A 19,299-nucleotide genomic window follows, 5' to 3' on the forward strand; every position below is an offset into this window, starting at 1 on the left:
GTAGATTCTGTAGTAGAGTTTGAGTGGTAGTAGGAAAATATCCTCCAATGGCTGCAGCCATTGTCAGGCCATGCTGGTCAACAGCCTAGAAAGTCATTCTGCATCAGCAGGGATAAGGGTGTGATGCAGCAGATACTTCTTTTACTCTGTTGTAAGATAAACTACCTTTCAGTGATGCCCAGCAGGGAGGGGCCATAACATAAAACACAAGTTCTGCCTCAACATGAGGAAGAACTTCTTTACATTGCAGGTGGCAGAGCACTGGAACAGGCTGTCCAGGCAGGTTGTGGGGTCTCCCTCTCTGGAGGCATTCAAAACCCACCCAGACACCGTCCTGTGTCACCTGTACTAGGTGACCTGGTCTTGGAGGGGAGGTTGGACTAGATGATCTCCAGAAGTCCCTTCCAACCCTAACTATTCTGTGATTCTTTGATTCCTTGAGAAAGACAAAAATTAATCACAGCTGTAAAACTGTCACTCAGCTATGTTGAATTCTTTTCCCAGCTTTTCCTTTTATCTACACAAAGAGCCTTGTGTAGCTTAGTGCAGAGCTGTAACTTGGGCTTCCTTTTCTCAGGACAGTTGGCAAAACACTAGCATATTCTTTCCTCATATGCAGTAACCAGTTTCTGTGGGCAGGAACAGGCATTTAACTCACTTTTAATATTTAGAAATTATTTATCCAACTGAGGCACAGAAGGTTATACTTAGCAGAGGAAAGCAGATGCTTTCTTTGCTAGTTGTGACAGATTTTTTTTTTTTTTAATAGGCCTAGATCCATAACATTCTGTTTCATATTTAAATTGCAGTGTTTCTGGAACTTTCATCATTCATTTCCATAATCAGTCATTTCCATTCAATCTTCACCTCATCTTTTGAATAGTAGCTTGAAACATCATACTTTAAGTACCATGCCTTATTTTGCCATTAATTCCACCTGGTGTATGTATTATATGTGATGACATTTTATTAATTGCCCAGTATCTAGAGGGTTCCTCTTCTCTATTGTAAAAATTTCAGAAGGTTCAGCTGAGAAAAGCAGATATATCACTAGTGGGCTTGATTTCAGAAGGTGTTTTACTACAGATACTGCTAATATAGCAGATTTGGCAGCACAAGTGCTGTGCTTCTTTCTTTGTTTCTGCCCTTCACTTCCTTCTGTAGGATCTTAGATAACTCAGAGGAAGAACTGGAACACTAATTAGTGAAAGCTGACTGTATACCCAATTCCCTTCCTCATACTGTCTTTGTCTACATAAAGTTTTGCCATCCAGTCTTTTATTCTGTTGGCTCAGAACTATCTTCCTGGATATCTCAGTTTTCTTCAGTATCCTCTAAGTCATTTCTCTTTTACTGAGAAACTGCCTCTCACTGACTATTCATGGTTGTTTACAAGAGAAGTCTCACTTTTTTCATGCTCAGTAGCTCCATTTCATCTCCTTCCCAAAGTAAAATTTTCCAAGGCTGCATAGCATAGAAGCCACTAACAATAGATCTGATTTGATCTTAAACTCTTCTTTTTTCCTTAGCCACAGTAGAGAAGTAAAGCAAAAAACTGGGTAAGTTTGTTATGGGTGACCAATCTCATGTTCTGTCACTGGAAGATAAGCTGAACTATTTCTTCCGGTGTGGGTCTTGCTTTTCTGCTGAATTCATGCCTGTTGTATGCTTTGTGGAGCCATGATAGGTCCTGTACTGCTCCCAGTCAGAAGGATTCCACTGGGGGAAGGTATTCCTTTTTCAAGGATGCTGCTGAGCATGCTTCACATGGAAATTATTGCAGAGGATGTTGATGAAGTCAGGCAAGGTATGGCTATGTTACAGCATTGGGATCTTCCAGTTCATTTCAGGAGACTGAGATGCAGTAAGTCTGCATCCTTCTAGAGGTGATATCCCCTGTAGCCATTATGTAGCCATTGAGTAAACTAAAACCAAGCCTGAAGTAAAGATCTACCTGATCAAAGAGCTGTGTATGATACAGAAATACAAACTTTGGCTTGTCAGTCTTAAGTGTTCTGAGGCAGGTTGTTATTCACTGACTGAGCTTCAAAAGAGGATAATTCATTTACTTACTGGGTTTCTGAGAGAAAATTGATGGGCGATTATGAATGTTCTGCAAAGTAGAGCCAAACGCTAATGGTCAGAGACCTTCTTGTACCTGTACCTCGGAGAAGAAGTGAGGAAGAAAGGGCACTAGACTAGCACAGGTTTATTTCGTCTCTGTTCATCCAGGACTTTCTCTCTTTCTGTTTAGGAGAAGTGCAGAAGAGAAACAGTATAACCTGGGTGCAGTTAAACTCAGAGTTTTGCCACTGACTTCACTGGAGAAGAATTTAATTTCTAATGTTTTGCATATGGAACGGTGGTTTTCCAGTCATTAAAAATGGCAGATTGAAACAAACATATATCAAACAGTCTTGAAATATAAAAAATACCATAAACCCATGAGGCAAATGGTCATGCTCTTGCTAACTGATTTTGGGGTGTATGGGAGAAACTAGCTGTTTATTTCTCCTACCTATAAATATAATGGAAAAAGGGAATTCCTTAAATTTACTCTAGCTGTAAAAAAATTATTTTACTGGTTACGCTTAACATTGAACACATTTCTAGAATAGTTCCTATTTCTCAGAATTAATGTTGTTCTATGCTTCAGCAATTCCAAGAATTACTTTCTGTCTATTTCATTACTGAAGTGGAGCTTACATGTCTAAATCCACTTGACTGCTTTGAAACTCTTCGTCTCTAAGACGACTCTTCGACATGTAAGTGTGCTGTGTTTTCATAAACAAGTAACGAGCTTATATTGAGACAGATAAGGGTATGTGTAAGACTCATGTTGAACACGAAAAACTTACTATTTTTTGTGGATTGTGATTATGCAAGTGTATTCAACAAAAACCATTATGAACTAGCATCATCATTGAAATGAAAGGACAGTAATATTGTTGGTATATATGAACAAGTGTAGTTACTTTTCCAGATCATTTGAAAACTTGGCTGTAGTAATGCTGCCACTGAAGTTCCTTTTTCACAAAAAAAAAAAAAACCACATTGTAAATCAATATACAGTTTAAGCTGTTCACACTATTTCAGTTCATAATTAATCATTAATATATAACCACTAAGGTTAATCCTACTGGTTGTTTAAGGGAATAATAAGATATGGTGTGCAAAAGGTGAATAACAGAATAAAACTGTGGCTTAGAATGGGATGTGTAGCAGTGATAGATACAGTTTAAATTTTAATGATTTTATTCTTTGCACTGGTGGGATAGCAATATTAACTACAAATTAATTTTAAAAATACTTGAAAGCCTTAGGGGTGGCAATGAGGGCAAGAATAGATATTTATGCATAGGTGGAGTTGTACAGACATAGACATAGAAGGAATGGAATTTATTTGACCTTATGAGTCTGGCAAATAGATATACTGATGGGAGTTGATCACCTCAGGCATTTTATAATCAGAAGTAAGAGACGTCACCAGGAGATGATTCATGTAATTTTAAGATAGTCATTGATGATAGCTCAAAACCTTGGTCATTTAAATGTTCAAGTTGAATTCACAATGCAAATACTGAATAACATATTGTGGTAATGGATTCTCAGTAAACTCTACTCTTCATGTAGCTTTAAAACCCCATCGTGATCATAATGAGAAGTAATTGGAGGCCACATTCAAGTTTATAGACACACAAAACTTCATCTGCTGAAAATAAAACTCTAGTTAGTCAAAACTGAAAATTGGACATACAGGTCTAAAGAGGTCCTACTTCACTGATATTTAGTAGACCATGTTAATTCAGTATTCTGCAGTGTGTCAGTGATAGCAGTTCCCCCTAAAGAATTTGTACAGATAAAAATACACTGAGATTGTATATCTCATGATCTCTTGCAAACAGTGTTTCAGTTTTGGGTGTATTTCAGTGGCCATAAGTAAAGAGATGGTTTTCATTAAAGGCAAATTTCTTCATACTTGATATAATCAAAATCATATAAAACTATCACATAAAATAGCTGGAATGTCTGTATTTTCCCATTTTTCAGGAATGACTATAAATGGAAATGTTACTTAATGGTATATTTTAATGTGACAGTTTTAAAAAGTGCTATAGATCTTTGGAAAACTAAAACAAGCTGAATGATTTGCAAATGAGAAAACATCTAAATTTGCAGAACTTGGACCAATATTGTCAGACATGTTATTAGTTTGTTTTATCATTTAATTACAGGATCCTTCTTCTTTTCTAAAGTCTTATAAGATACCTTATAATCCCATTGAGAATTATCAAATAAGAATTATATATTACAAATATAGGACAACAGCATTTTTTTATCAAAGGATATTCCTTTGTTGTTCAAAAAAATGTTTGATGCTCATATTTTTAAAGAAATCCTTTGAAGTTCACTTCAATAGAAACTCTTGCCATACAGGCCAGAAGAGATTTGGTTTACTAATTAACTGCTTCATTTTGATTTAGCATATAACAAAATCAAATCACAATTATAGATTTTTTATTAATTAAACTTTTAAAAACATGTGGGTATGTGCTGATGGTAAACTTTTAACCTACCTCCTTATTTTATTTAATTTTCTTTCTTCTTAATTCCCAGCTTGATTTAATGTTCTACGTTTTTAGGCAAACAGTGCGCTCACCAGTTGAAGAGCAGGAGTTAGAAGTGAGGCTCATACAAATCCTTGCCCTTGAATGAGTTTTACAATCCAGGAACAGCAATTCCCCTATGATTGCCACCCATAGTTGTGTCAAATACTCTTACAAGTTCAGCCTAGACCTTTTTTTCTCCTTTGCTCTTGTTCTGCTTTTCTGTCCTCCCCCTGCTGTGAACATAAGATTTCTTAATTCCCTTCCCATGTGCTTTCCCATCAGGTAAGTGTTTCTGAAGTGAAAATTCAGGAAGGTCATATGGGAATAATTTTTGAAAGGATGGGTTATAGGGAGAAGAGTGTTTTAGGAGTTCAGGAATTTGTAGGAAAGGAAAATTGTATTTTCTTTCCTCTCATTTACTTAATCAACTTCTCTCTATCCATGTCACTTCTCAGTATTGAGGATATGCCCCAAAATTTATAATTTTCATCCAAAATCACACATTACCTTGTGTGTCTTTACTGCTTGATCAAGCCCATTTATTTTGTGTAATCCCATCCATCTCTAGCAACATTCAGTGAAGCAGCTCTATTTAGGTGGTGTTAAAGCTGTCAGTTGCAAATCAACTCTACTCGGAACTGAACCGCTCTTTTAATTTGCTGACTATAGATGAGCAGAAGCCAACACAGCTCTATGAAGCTGTAGTGGTGAAAGCAGCCAAAAAATTGAACTGTACCCCCCTATACAAACTCTCCCAGGCTCTGAAAGAAGTCTTACTAGTACCTGCATTTGGTGAATCTGTTGGTTTGTCTTTTGTAGGACCTACCTGGTGGTTTTATGCCCTAAGTGTGACCATAGTTATGAACACTACACGTTATCCTTATCTCTTTTTACATGGCATCTACATTTTAAAATCATCTTAATCCTACTTGAAAAACCAATCAAAAATGGAAATGTGTGGATATTTTTAGAAGATACTTTGTGATTTGTTTTTTTGATTTTTTTAAGGGAGTGGATGATTTTCAAAGGAGATTGAAATTTGAATTAATGATGCGTACATGAGGCTTGAGACAATCTTTGTCTTAGGTCTCTTGCTTTAAATATATTTCTTTAAATAACACCTTGTAAGAGAAAGCTGGAAATGTTGAACTATGAACTCACTGAAAATGACAATTACAAGTCACTTCAATGTGTGGTTGTGAAACTGAAGGGTTTTTGGCTGTTCATTCAATTATCCAACTAAAATTTAGTTGAATTTCCACTAAATTTGGAATGGTAAGCTTCAAAATAACCAGAAGGTTGCAGTCTCCTGTGTCCTATGACTCCAACCTCTCCAAGAGATTTACAAAACAGGATTCCTGAATGGTCCAGTCCCAATCCAACCTTAATATTATACCCTTTTTAGAAAGTGGGGAAATAATTTCTTTTACTACTACCTATGAGAGGGAAGCAATTTAAAAAAAATCAATGTTTTTTCATTCTGGAATGATACTGTATTTCATCCAAGCCACATTAGAGTTGTCTTTTTGTTAGACATCACCAGTCTACATCACTGGTTTTACCTTTGTGAAGGGGATATCACAGCTTGATTGCAGTAAAGGTAGTCTAGCTGATGAAGCTGGAGAACAGATGCTTTTTAAGAAAAAGGAAATTATATAGGTAATCACTACCCCTTGCCCTCTGAATTAATGGCAATCAAAATCTCTGATTAGCTTTGCTATCCCCTTGCTCAAGGCAGTAGAGCCTAAGTTGTCAGCAGTTTCCAGGGCTATTTAAGTTAGGGAGAAATACTCCTATGATTCTCTTCTGTGTGTTTAATTTTTTTGATTGGAAGCTACTTTACTAGAAAGTAGGTTTTGAGTCTAAGTGAAAAAAGTATTTTTTTCTTCTAATTATTCATCTGATCACTTCTTTAATGGAGCATTTGATATATTTCAAAGTAATCTCTGCTTTTTATATGTAAATCAGGAGTCTGAGAGTGTGCTAATTAAATTACACAAGGAAAATGCAAGGAAAAACTGTTCTAATCTAAAGGTGGAAATTCCATTTAAATTTCTGATATTTATTTGTATAGCTGAGTAACTCATTTTAGAAAAAAATTTTGTCTAAAAGAGGTTTTCTGAACATACCACTGTCGGTATGTTCTTTCTGTTCCTATTACACACCTGACTAGATTAAGCCTTTTAGTGTGAAGCAGATACACATACATGTTTTCAGGCATATCAACTGTGTTCGGAATTTCATTAAATTACCAATTTCCTGCCGTAAAAACTTCTCCCAAAAAGTGAAGTTTTTGTTGTCTCATGCCAGCACACCAAAGTAGAGCAGGAGCAGGAGCAAAAGTATTTCAAAGGAGGTAGCTGTTACCGGTCTGAACTGGACTGTACACCATGTTCCTAAAGCAGTACATACAGTAACTAAGAAGATTAGTGTCCTACGTTAGGCAAGGCATTGCAATCAGAAACCAATAATCGATACAAATGACCAGTCTGACCCAGGAAAATATTTTCATTAATTCTTGCTAGAGTTGTCTTAAAGCAAGTTGACTTAAAGCACACATTTGGCAGTTTTTAGTTCAGAAGGGAAATTATCAAAGAATTGAAGTACTCTACTTTTTCTAATGCTGATCAAGTACTTTTGTAAGTTTTAAACAGTTGAACTATACAACAGCTGTGAAAAAGCACTGAAATTTAGCTCAGCCACATAAGAATTTCAAAGCACACATTATGATGATCATCATGATAAGATAAAAAGCTGCAATAAATACTAAGAGAAGGTAAGAAGCTCTAGATGTGTATAAAACTTTTCCATGAAGGAGAGTTTTGTCTTAGTGAGTTTTCCAGGAAATATAGTGATAGTAATAAGAAAACCTACGAAAAAAAGTTTCCTTTCATGAGGAATTGCTTTTTTTGGAAGCTCATTTTCCAAGTTTTCATGATGTTTGGAAATACTGACAGCAAGTTGTCCAAAGACAGAACTGAATGCTTCCACATGTATATTTTGATGTTAGAAAAGAAAATATTTAGATGGACATATTTTTTGCTCTTTCCATGTCAGACAAGCAAATGCTTCCTTGAAGCATTTGGATTTATTGGTTTTTTTCCCGTCACTTCTTCAAACTGAAGAAAAATATTCCGCATCTCTTTTTTTGTTTGTTTTCTTGTTCTTCTTTTCTGTTAAAGCATTGGCTTTTTAGTGGTTTCTTGGTAGTTGGGAATTCAAAATGGTGCTATGTCGTTGTACAAGAGGTTGTGGGCAAAGAGAGACTCAATTTCTGTTTATCCTGAATTGCTCTGTATGTTGTTTTCTCATGAACTCAAAGGAACTAGAATATATGTCCTAAAGTCTTCCTAACAGCAGCATTTATATTTTCAGTCCTCCAACTCATTCTGAGTAGTGTCAGCTCTCTTCTGCCTTCTGTCACTTTATACTATCAGAACACCCCCATAAGTCGCTCATGGTATATGAACACTTTTGTGAGGAAAAGTGGGTTGAAGCACATGTGGCCAGCGCTGAGTTTTGGTTCCCTCTGAGGAGCTATGTCCTCTACAGATTGTATGCAGAGTTAGTAGATACCAACTTTGATACAAGCAACTGGCTCACTGGAGTTGACACAGCAATGAAGTCACAGTGAAACAGAATCTGCGCTAAATACTTGAGAAGCTGGTTTAAACTGTGACAGAGCAAAAAGGGAGGGGCAGGCAGATTATTCAATTCCTCTCTAGCTCAGCTGCACCTGTCCTTGTATATGGGTACCCTAAAAATAATGCCAAGAATTCTGAAGGATTTCACAATGATCCTGAGTAAGTACCAATTCCAGAATACGGTGCAATACTTACGTTACAGTCTATTGTTCTTTCAGCTCATTAGTTACTAATTATAATAAGAGCAAAGTTTTCCTTCATGTTTATAAAGCGGCTAGTAAAGCTACAATAACATAAATATAACTGCAATAACATAAAAATAAGAATTATTCTAATGAATCAAGAAATAAAAAGCCAAAGAAAACAGAGGTAGTGAAAATGGCTGATTCACATCAGGTTAATAAATGACATTTCAGAGACATGGCTCTTGAATTGAAATGTAAGTAAAAGAGTAAGTAGTCTATTGAAGCAATTTCAGAGAGGCCTTCCAGGTGAAATCTTCAGAGGCATATAATTCGAGGAATAAATGTTAATTGAAAATTTTTGGAAATGAGGTTCCTAGAGTTGTAGAGTGTAAAAGTTATGTAAATTTTGAAGTCATGGAAAAAAATTGCAGCATGGGTAGGGTCCAAATTCTTTTCATTCTTACTCATCTCCCCTGAAATTTGGGGAGAAAGTTGAAGCACATGTAATAAGCAATTGCTTGTCAAAATAATATTTAATGCGTTTCTGAAGGAGTGAGCAATATATTATGTACCGCAGCTCATAAATGGGACAGCTTCTAAATAATAGTAAACAGATTTAGTATTAGGAATGTAGCTGTCTCACTGCACAGTAAGCACAACATTATTACTTTCTTTCTTTGTGGTTAACATGTTCTCAAAATAAAAATATACAAATATAGGAAATGTAATAAAATAGAAGATTATATCTAGAGGGTTCAGGAACAATATGTAAATATATAATGCAGATAGTGAATCAGCTGAACTTTTCAGAGAAGAACTTAGAAAATGTAGATTAAGAATGTCAAGTGCATCCATTATAAGGTGACTGACTGAGCACAGCATCAGCAATTGGCTATAAATTTGGCCTGCCCTATAAGTGCATATTTATAGAAATGTTATGTATGTGCATACATATATATTTTTTATAATTATGTATTTGTGTGGTGTTCATCCATAATATGACCAGATGGGAGTGTTTGGGTCTATACCTTTTCCTGTACCTGAGGTTCACAGAATGGGTAAGATTGGAAGGAATGACAGTGGGACATCTGGTCCAGCCTCCCTGCTCAAGTAGGATCAGCCTAGAGCACACTGCACAGGATTGCATCCAGATGGTTTTTGAATGTCTCCAGTGAGGGAGACTCCACAACCTCTCTGGGCAATCTGCTCCAGTGCTCAGTCACCCACACAGGTTAAACACATTAAGTTTGACATATATAAAACACATTAAGGCTAAATGCGTTTTAATGTATATAAAATGCATTAAGGTTAAATGCATTTAGCATTGTGATTTTAAACTAGTTCGTATGTCTAGATTGGTGCTAAGACATCACTGACAATTTGTGATTTGCAGTATTTTTTATTTTGAGAGGAAAAGAATTTGTATACTTTCATTTTGCAACTGCTGTGGGACTAGGCAGCATATTTATCCGCATAGAACACATTGGTGATTTATCACATTTTAGCATAAAGTACAGAGTCTACTTCAACCCTACAGCTTTGATGAAGTCACTACACATATACCAAAAATTAATTTGGGCTATTTAATTTCACCTTTTATTCATTAATTATTTTGACTCATATTTTCTGAATTGATCTGTGTTGCAATGTTTAGAAAAAAGAGCTAAAACTTCATTCATATTATTTGGGTTCTGTTTTGCATTTCATAGTATGTAGCTTTAAGAAAATTACTGCTGAGGTGATGATATACTTACTAACGGTTCTAAAAATCTGACAGGTAGGTAACAATTTCTATGCATTATTGTTATCATGAACAATTTAAGGAGTATTTTTAGGTTTCTTTTATGTTGCAGCAGCTGTTCTCCATTTCTCTAAGTCGGATTGCAGGCACTGAAAGACTGCTTACTTCTTCTCTGTCTTCTTGCAAAGAAAATGACATGTCTGTGCTAGCTGATTTATAAACTGGTGAGGAGGAGGATCGTTTAGTTTCAAATAAGCCATTATTTCATGGGTTTTTAGGGCAGAAGAGTCACCATTTCCTTTTTGACTGTTCTATTAGAAGTTTGTGGGAGGAGAAAAGTGGCTGCTGTTAGTAAGAGGCATACAGAAGTGTATTTATGCGCTGCTTTATTCTGTTGTTGCAGAATGTGAATTAGCAGGATGCAGCTAGTCTGAAAGAGGCATATGCAACACATTCTTTAGCCCTATTGCAGAAATAGGACTTTGGCTTTCAAATCTAGCATGTAAGGAAAAAAAATATATCTAATTTCTAACAGAAACTTTTGCCTTAAAGGTTTGGTTATTTTAAGAAATCTGAAGATGCAAGTTTTCCATTTCTCTTCAGTAGGCTTTTTATCATTACTTCCATGAATTTACTTCCTAAGTGTGTTATTTTCTCATTCCTCCTGTGTTACTATCTTTACCTTACTCCTTTGATCAGAATTTGGTGTGCCTTTTTTAAAGTAGTTTTAACTTACAAATCAAAATAAGGCAGGAGGGTCAATGTAAATATACAGGTTCATGAATTCCCTGTATTTTCAAATATTACAAAGACATTTAGACTGTTGGAAGATAGTGCTTGGAAATTGCTGATTTCTGTATGATTTTATCTATATCATGTCGTCTGAAAATGACGTTTGTTGCTTTAAAAACATATGGTGGTGATAGCAGGAAATCTTATGCTTACCTGTCAGAGCACATATTTGCATGTCCTGAAATGCTGCCATTTTTCAGTAATAGTCCCATTTCCAGGCTATTTTGAGGCTACATAGTAGGAGACCCTGTAAAAATACAGTTAGATACAGTGCCTACCTTGAGGTTTGCATGCTAATCAGATCAGATGGAAGGTGCAAAGGGAAGTAAAGTGAAACGAGTAGAATGTTTTACGAGGTAGGACCATGCTGTTCTTTCTGCCAGGCCAGTGTCACCTCTGGTGCAACCACATAACATTTATAGAAATGTTTCCAAATGCGTATTCTAAAACTTGCAAGAGTTATGATGTTTGTGTTTTTGTGGAGCATTTTCCTTCCTTGAATATCACCATACCATCTATATTATCTCCTGGAGCTGATAACAAAGGTTCTCTGAGCTAAGGTGACTTCAAAGTAACCTCGAGTTTCTGAGGAGATTTTTCATTGGACCATGGATCTCTACTAGATCACTACCCTAAGAACTTCCTGTGCTATCATAAAAAATGTTAAAGCAAGTCTCTATAGCCAAAATTGGTGAAGAAGCACTCTGCTGTCATTGCACTGGGGCAGGCAGCCTGTATTGGAAGGCCAATACTGCCCCCCTATTATCACCAAAGTTAGTAACATCTTAGCTGTGAGTACTGACTTGTTTTCTTTGCGATATCTAAAAGCCACCCCTTCCAGCATCTTTAAAACTCACCCTTTGCCTTGTTTCCTCAATGAAATTGCATTATATGAATTCATCTAGCATCTGGAAGTTCCTCTCAAATACAGTAGATGGTATGTCAGATTTACTATATTTCTAATGTCCCACACTGATATATAACTGCATCAATATAAGATGTGAAAAAGCTTGTTCCCATAAAATTTCTGGTTAATGCTTAATAATTTTCAGAAATGTTCAGATTGCAAAGCATGAGAATAATTGCTAAATTCTCCTTATAAGCATATCTTTTTCAGGCAGTCATAAAATAAGTTGAAAGCAAAATGGTTTATAGAAAATTAGTTACATAGCTTGTAAAATGCTCTACAATGTACTGCAAACAAAAGGGAAAATTTCCTGCAATTTCACAATTTTGTACTTGCTCAGATGGCCATTAACCAACAAGATGAAAATCAAATTTATCCTATTCACTCCATGAATTATCTGTGATTAACAGTGTATAGAATGTGATTTTCTAAAGCATCTTTCATATTCAAGGTACCTTCAAGCACTTTGTAAAGAAAAGGGACAAAATAAACACCACAAGTATACTAAACATGTATAGGATAAAAAAACTTGCCCTTTTCTTTATGCCACAATTGAATCTTTGCTCAGTAACTCTTAGAAACCTTGTGTCATAGAATCCTAAAGTCAAGGGTGTTTTGCTATTTCTAGTCTTGTACATTATAATTATTTCTGAGGCATTTTATGTATCCTTCTTTCAACATCAAACTGAGTGACTGACCTTCATGTTACTTTCTTAGTGGTATAAATTTTATGCATACACCTTAAACTTGTCCTGCTCTATAAAACGCATGATCTCTTTATAAGTATTTAGCAGTCGTGGGCTGAGCTCTGAGAAAATGGCTAGAAAGAAAGAGAACTTGCTTAAAATACTTTTTTTTTCATTTGACCTTCATTTTCATTTTTTTTTTCATTTTCCATGCTACTGTAAATCTCAGTTATGCTTTGTTAGCTCTTCTGAACAAGGCATTATGATGCCCACATAACTTCAGCTAATGGAACTTTAAGAAGTCATTGGGTACTATAAGACTTGCAGTGTTGTTACAGAATGTAACACCACAAGTTTTGGTGGTTCTGTGCATGGAAATAAGCTGGGAGTTTTATTCACCCTATTGTCATTACAGTGGTAGAGGCTTGGCTGCATCAGGCCCGTAAGTAAAAAAGAATGGAGTAGCACAAATGTAAGCTTTTCAGTTGCAATAACTGTTCTATAATATCACCCAACTCTTTTGCGCACATCTAAACAACTTCAACAAATCAAAATCTGTTCTAGCTACCAGAGAGGATGATCTTCCCATAGGCATGTGTAGAGAGGAGTACATAATAATCTACAACATCATTATAATGATAGGTGTAAACTTAACCACAATGACCAGCATAAGGTCTTTAAACAGCCATAGCTGTTTAAAGGAATCTTTTAGCAGGACCTAACTTCCTTGGGCAAAGAGCAAAAGCAAGTGAAGATGAAAAGGGAGTAAGCAGCCTTCCGGGGCCATTCCATTAAATCATGAAGGAGGAGATACTCTGTTTTATGAAGTGATATAGTATATCTAAAATATAAAGAAATACAGATACAACTATATTTTTCCTGTTGATGAATGTGTAATTTAAGAGTATCAAAATCTGCAAAAAAGCTGCTTACCCATATAGTGATTATCAAAGTCTTTTAGTTAAATGATGTTTACACTGTTCCTTAATTGATTTGGTACTTTCAAGATCTACCCTGCCAGTTTGACAATTATGCACTCTAAGCTTTTCACACACTAAATGGCCAAAATAAGCAAAGCTTTCCTGCATATCAGATCTTCACCATGTCTTGCTCAGTAATAATAAGCTTGAGGGCTTTGTAGGTAATTTTTTATCAAGCCAATTTTTCCTCTTTTTTGTTTTCGTAGATTGCCACCAAGAGTGTTAGTTTTGTCAAATGCAGTCTGAATTTCTGTGGGTCTGAAATGTAACAATGAGCCCTTTGAAGACACCTCTTTCAGTTGCATGTGATAATATTGAACATTACCAGCTGGGTCAGTTTTGAGCTAGTAATATGAGGGTATCATGGCCCATGGGTTCTTTCATTATTAAGTTTGTCAGACCCTAGAAGTTTGCAATACTTACCATCTTGCTTACTAAGCATGATCTATTACAGACTTGAAAGAAAAATCCTGTATAAAGGACGGTGATACAAGGAGTGGCCTGATGTACGTATCGAGCCCCCAAAAGCAGTTTAGCATTAGGAAAAGGTAGTTTCTTATTCAGTTATTCTAGTTTGCTTAGTGACTGCATTTTGCATGGACCACTGCTTTCCTGAGCCAGCGTCTGTGTGGCTCTGGCTGTGTAAGGTGGCAGCTGCTGTGGATTTTCTCCAGGGCAGTGAGCTGGCAAAGGCAATTTATGTCACTCATCCTGCCTCTGTCATCCAGGAATATGGGAGGAGTATTGAAGTAATGTACCCCATTCTGATACTCGTGGCATGACTAAAGACTGCTTTAGGCCATACATGGTAATGCTCTGTAAGACTAAGTGAGCCAGGTAGTTTTCACCTGTCAGCAATTGCAGTGCTATTGCTTACTTGAGGTTTTGGGTGAATCTGGGATATTAAATACAGTTTTTCATCCAGAGTCCCTCAGCTGCACCAAGCACATCCCTAGTGTTGAATAAATGAGTAGTATTTTAGAAATCTTTTCTGTTGTCATGAGATTCCCATCTGGGCACAAAGCAAATCCTCGGCTTCTTTGTACATTTCCAAACACTGAAAGAATTTGGATCATTAACAGTTTTTTGGGTATTGGTTTTTATGGCTACTGCATCTTTAATGCACTCTACCATCCACATTCTTCACAGTAGTGTGGACACTGAGAATCAGTATTCTGCGTGAAGTCAGTTGCCAGTATTACAAGTGATTAGTAGTAAATGTAAGAACTTCATCACTGTTGTAATTGCTTGATGGCAGTAACAAGGCATTTCACTTGAGACTTCTTCAACATAGGTAATCTTAAGTCCAATTTAATATTAGATACAATTTTCCCACCATGCAACTGGCTGACAGCAACATCAGAACATTTCTTTCATCTCATTCCTACACAGTTTAAGAAACAGACATCTGAGGCCTGAAAAAAGTAAATTAAACAAAAACAAAAATTGGCATTATGTCTCTTCTTTCAAGTTTGCGTGGAGAATTTTCCACCACTGTGTGCTCTGAAAAGGGCTGTAATCCAAATGACACACTGCTGATGCAGTGATCCAAAATAATTTTTAAGGCTTGGGCAAGTGCTGTGGGCTAAATTCAGCTTTCACTTAGACCTCATTCCAAATACAAAAATACGTAAAGAGGTGGTGAATTCTTATGGTCAAACATTGCAGCAGAGATGCATCTAAACCATTCTGTGATGTAGAAAGAGCAAACTAAGATGAAAGTAGGGGGAAAGCTGGTCACAGTAAGTGTGTGGGCTAGAGCACTGAGATTGATCTCCTAAGGATATTACAGTCTGTCTGAGAGGCCAACGGGAAACTGCTTATCATGCACAGCATTCATGCCAAATGAGCAGCTAGATTCTGACATGCTGTAGAAAAAATTAAGACACCAGTCTGGCCCCTATGAACTGGACAGTCCTGGGATCTAAAAGTAGTGAATTTCTTTTTTGAATCTCCTCAGCATAGTATTTTTGCTGTGCGTGTGGTGGAGGTATTTGCTTGGATACCTCCAGCTTGCTGACCCTTTGTGCTCTCTGTCTTTCTGTCAGTAGCTAGGTGCTTTTCATGTTCCTCATCACAGCTGCATCCTCATTTGATGCCTCAGCCAGCTGTTTCTGCCTTTGCATAGCCTGTGCCTAGCTTGTGTCATCTGAGCCTCCTTCTGTATTACCTTAATGTTGAATCATGTTATCCAAAGTAATACTCTTTGTTAGCTAAATAATCTCCTTTTAGTTCAATTGGGAAGGTAACTTGGACAAGAAGCTTTATTGAATTTTAGTGAAAAGTAAAAGGTGCTGCAATGAGTCCAGAGAAAGGCAAGGAAGCTGGTGAAGAGGCCGTAGCAGAAGTCTTTTGAAGAGCGGTGGAGGGAGTTGGGGCTGTTTAGCCTGGAGAAAAGGAGGCTCCCTAAAACTACCTGAAAAGAGGTTGCACTGAGGTGGGGGTTGGTCTCTTCTCATAAATGACAAGTTACAGGATGAGAAGAAATTACCTCAAGCTGCACAAGGCGATGGGGGGAGCAAGTGAGCAGCAGCAGGGTTTGAAGAGTCTCAATAAGAGCACTAAACTGGAAGTGTCATTCCTAAATCACGACAGTGTCCAAAGGTACAGTCTGTATGAGAAAGTGTGCATGTAAGTACATGTATACCAAGACAGTTTATCATTTTTATTCTTCCTGTATTACTATTTTGCTTCCTTGTTGTTTTTTGTGAAAGGAGAAATAAGTGCATTTTGCAGCCTAACTTACTAGTTTCTTTTAGCAAGTCCTTTCACAATTGAGACAGAATACTTTGTTATTATGAAGAAAATTCTGACACTTTTAAAAATGCAGTGTAAAATATGCAGAGAGACTATCTGGTTAGAATTCATGTGAAATGAAAATGTAGCAGATAGGATGCTACCTGTTTTGAATTACACCGCTGAAAAAAATGCATGCTGGATGCCAGTAACCCTATCTTTACTTATTGTATTCATGTAGCTTGTCTTGTGGATTAAACATAAAAGCAAGACTGTATTTAGCCACTATTTTTGTGACTTACCTGTCTTTAGACATTGTTATTAACTCAGGCTTGTTCTGTCAATTTCTGAATGTAAGGCTTTATCTCTGAGCCTCCCTTTCTAGGCTGGAATATACAACCATTTCATGTCACTAGGGTCATAAGGAAGCCAGCTTGCATGGGAAGTGTTTGATCTGTCTTCTGTCTATAATGCAATCTGTAATTCACACAAGAAGTCCAGATATTAAGAAACGAGGGAACCCTATCAGCCAAAGGCTTGCAAATATGTGCTTATCTCCATTCAGCTTCAATTTAAGCAAGCTACCTTAAAACTCCAGTGGAATTCGAGAGGCATGAATTCTTTGGAGAGTCTAATAGAGGGCTGCAAAGATGAAAAGGGGCTGGAGCATCTTTCATGTTAGGAAATACTGAGAGAGCTGTAACTGTTTAACCTGGAGATAACAAACTCAGGAGTAGATCCTGACAGTATGAAAAAATACTTGATGTGAGGAAGTAAAGAACAGAGAGCTTGGCTTTTCTGAGCAGTATCCAATGGTAGGACAAGAAGCAATGGACACAAACTGAAACACTAATAAATACTAATTAAACATGAAAAAAAAATTTCACTGTAAAAATGCAGGACAAGCATGCCGGGGCAGGTGTTAGAGTTTCCATCATTCAAGATAGTCAAAACCTGACTGGATGTGGTCCTGAGCAACATTCTCTAGGTGATGCTGCTTTGAGCAGAGGGATTGGACAAGAACATCTCAAGAAGCCCTTTGAGATTCTAATCTCAGAGATTCTGTGATCTTATTTGCCTTCCACTGGGACAGTTGTCTAATTTTGAACATCCGAACAGAAGAAAAGACTCTTTCACTGTGAAGGTGGTCAACGAGTAGAATAGGTTGAACAGGCAGGTTGTGGAGCCTTCTTCTGTCAAGATACTCAAGCTCTGACTGGACATAATTCTGGAATACCTGCTCTACCTGACTCTGCTTAAACAAGCAGCAGCAGACTAGATAATCTTAAGACATCCCTTTCAACCTAATTTACTATGTGATTATGTGAATGTAAACCAGCAGAGGAATACAATGTCTTTAGGAAAAAGCTGAGAGGAGGCAAAGTTCTTCTATATTTTGAATTTTATTTTCCTGAACAGCTGTGGCTGACCCAATGAGGATTGTGGTTAGTTTTCAGGGTAAATCATAAGTCCACAATCTTTGTGGTGGGGGCTTAGAAGTTACTTTTTTGAACTTCTACATACATCTTATGTATCTTATCACTACTGTTTTGGCAACTTATGGGTATAAACTCCTGACCAGTGCTCCATGCCTCCATTTCTCTTTCTTCCTGTGGGGTTGTGGCAGCAGTGACATAAAGCATTGAGTGCACAGATACATGAATTATCTGTGAATACTTCATAGCTCATAGACCCAGATGTGTATATCTACTATATGTTTTATTACTTTAGGCAATAGTTTGACATCAGATGAATCCCATATTACATGTGTTTCTTGAGGAAGAGCAATGCACAAGATAGAATTGATGTTACTTTTTCCTGAACAAGATTTGTAAGAATAAATCCTAATGAAGGAGTATTAACCAGGGCCAACTGAGTAGATAGAAGTACAGTTTATCCTTTAAAACATACTCAAGTAATGGATATCATATTAAGTAATAAACCTTCAGTAAGAAGTCAGTTGGCAAATAAAAACTGAAAAGTAAAAAAAACACCAAAAAAACCCCCCAAACTTGCACATGTAAACCAGCTGAAGGAATATATTAAACTGTATTTTAAAGAGAAATAAATTGCAATCATATAAAGAAGATATAGCTGTTATTATAGCTGATTATGTTTTGACAATGTAAAAGAACTTTAAAATGCATGTGGTTTGACTCATTTCGATGATAAAATTTACTTTTTCTTTTGCAGAAAATGATGAGGTCATCCGTGTTTCATATGTTCATACTAAGCATGGTTGCTGTCGATGTGATTGTTGCTGCTAGTAACTACTACAAAGGAGAAAATTTCAAGAGACAATATGATGAATTTTACCTGGCTGAGGTGAGTATGCTGAAATGACTATCTGGATAATTTTCAAGATAAGCTAAGGTAAAAAATGTGAATGTCAAGAACATTTTAGTATGTAATTTTTTATTCCCTTAAGCATTCAGAGAATACTTTGCTTACTTGTTCAACTTCCTCTGTCTGACAATAGCTGACAGCTCTATCTTACAACCTTTTGAAAGGTAATTTCCTCAAACAAAATGTCACTGGTAATGAGCTGAGGCTTAAGAATAACATCTTCAGGCAATGCATGACTGCTAAGTTGCTATCTTTCTCTAGCAGGAGCATAACATTCAGAAGACTTTAAAAAGATGACAAAACACTTCCTTTTAAAAAAATAATATAGGACTTCTCCCTATATCATTTTTACATACTTAGCTTCCAGAAGGTCCTTAAGCATAACCAAAATAGTGTTACAAATAGTCTGGCTTCAGCAAAAAAACACATTTATCCAGTCATGAATTTGGTGAAGGAGGAGTCTATGCTCCTGAACCAGTGAAGTGGAGGTACAAGTGACATTCTGACAGGGAGCCTGCTTGAGTCATTAGCTGGTCAAGGATTTTACTGTAGAACATGCAGTAGAGATACTAGAACCTTCCATACATATCTTTTTAGTACTATTCAATTCAGTTAAAAAAAAAATAATTGAAATCTTTGGTACTAATGTACTGGCATAGCTTCAAATAGATA

At 36.5% G+C, this 19,299-nt stretch overlaps 1 protein-coding gene across 5 annotated transcripts in view; it reads left to right on the forward strand.

The window, feature by feature from the left end:
* Positions 1–19,299, forward strand: part of NALCN (sodium leak channel, non-selective) — a 223,288-nt gene that overhangs the window by 89,947 nt on the left and 114,042 nt on the right. For all 5 annotated transcript variants that reach the window (XM_027644562.1, XM_027644537.1, XM_027644531.1 and 2 more), the window contains one exon: positions 18,475–18,606. In XM_027644562.1, coding sequence (XP_027500363.1) covers positions 18,475–18,606 — 132 coding nt within the window. The remainder of the gene's footprint in view (positions 1–18,474; positions 18,607–19,299) is intronic.

The sequence above is a fragment of the Corapipo altera genome, unplaced genomic scaffold (genome assembly GCF_003945725.1).
Source record: "Corapipo altera isolate COAL_440 unplaced genomic scaffold, ASM394572v1 0, whole genome shotgun sequence".
In the NCBI taxonomy this organism is placed as follows: domain Eukaryota; kingdom Metazoa; phylum Chordata; class Aves; order Passeriformes; family Pipridae; genus Corapipo; species Corapipo altera.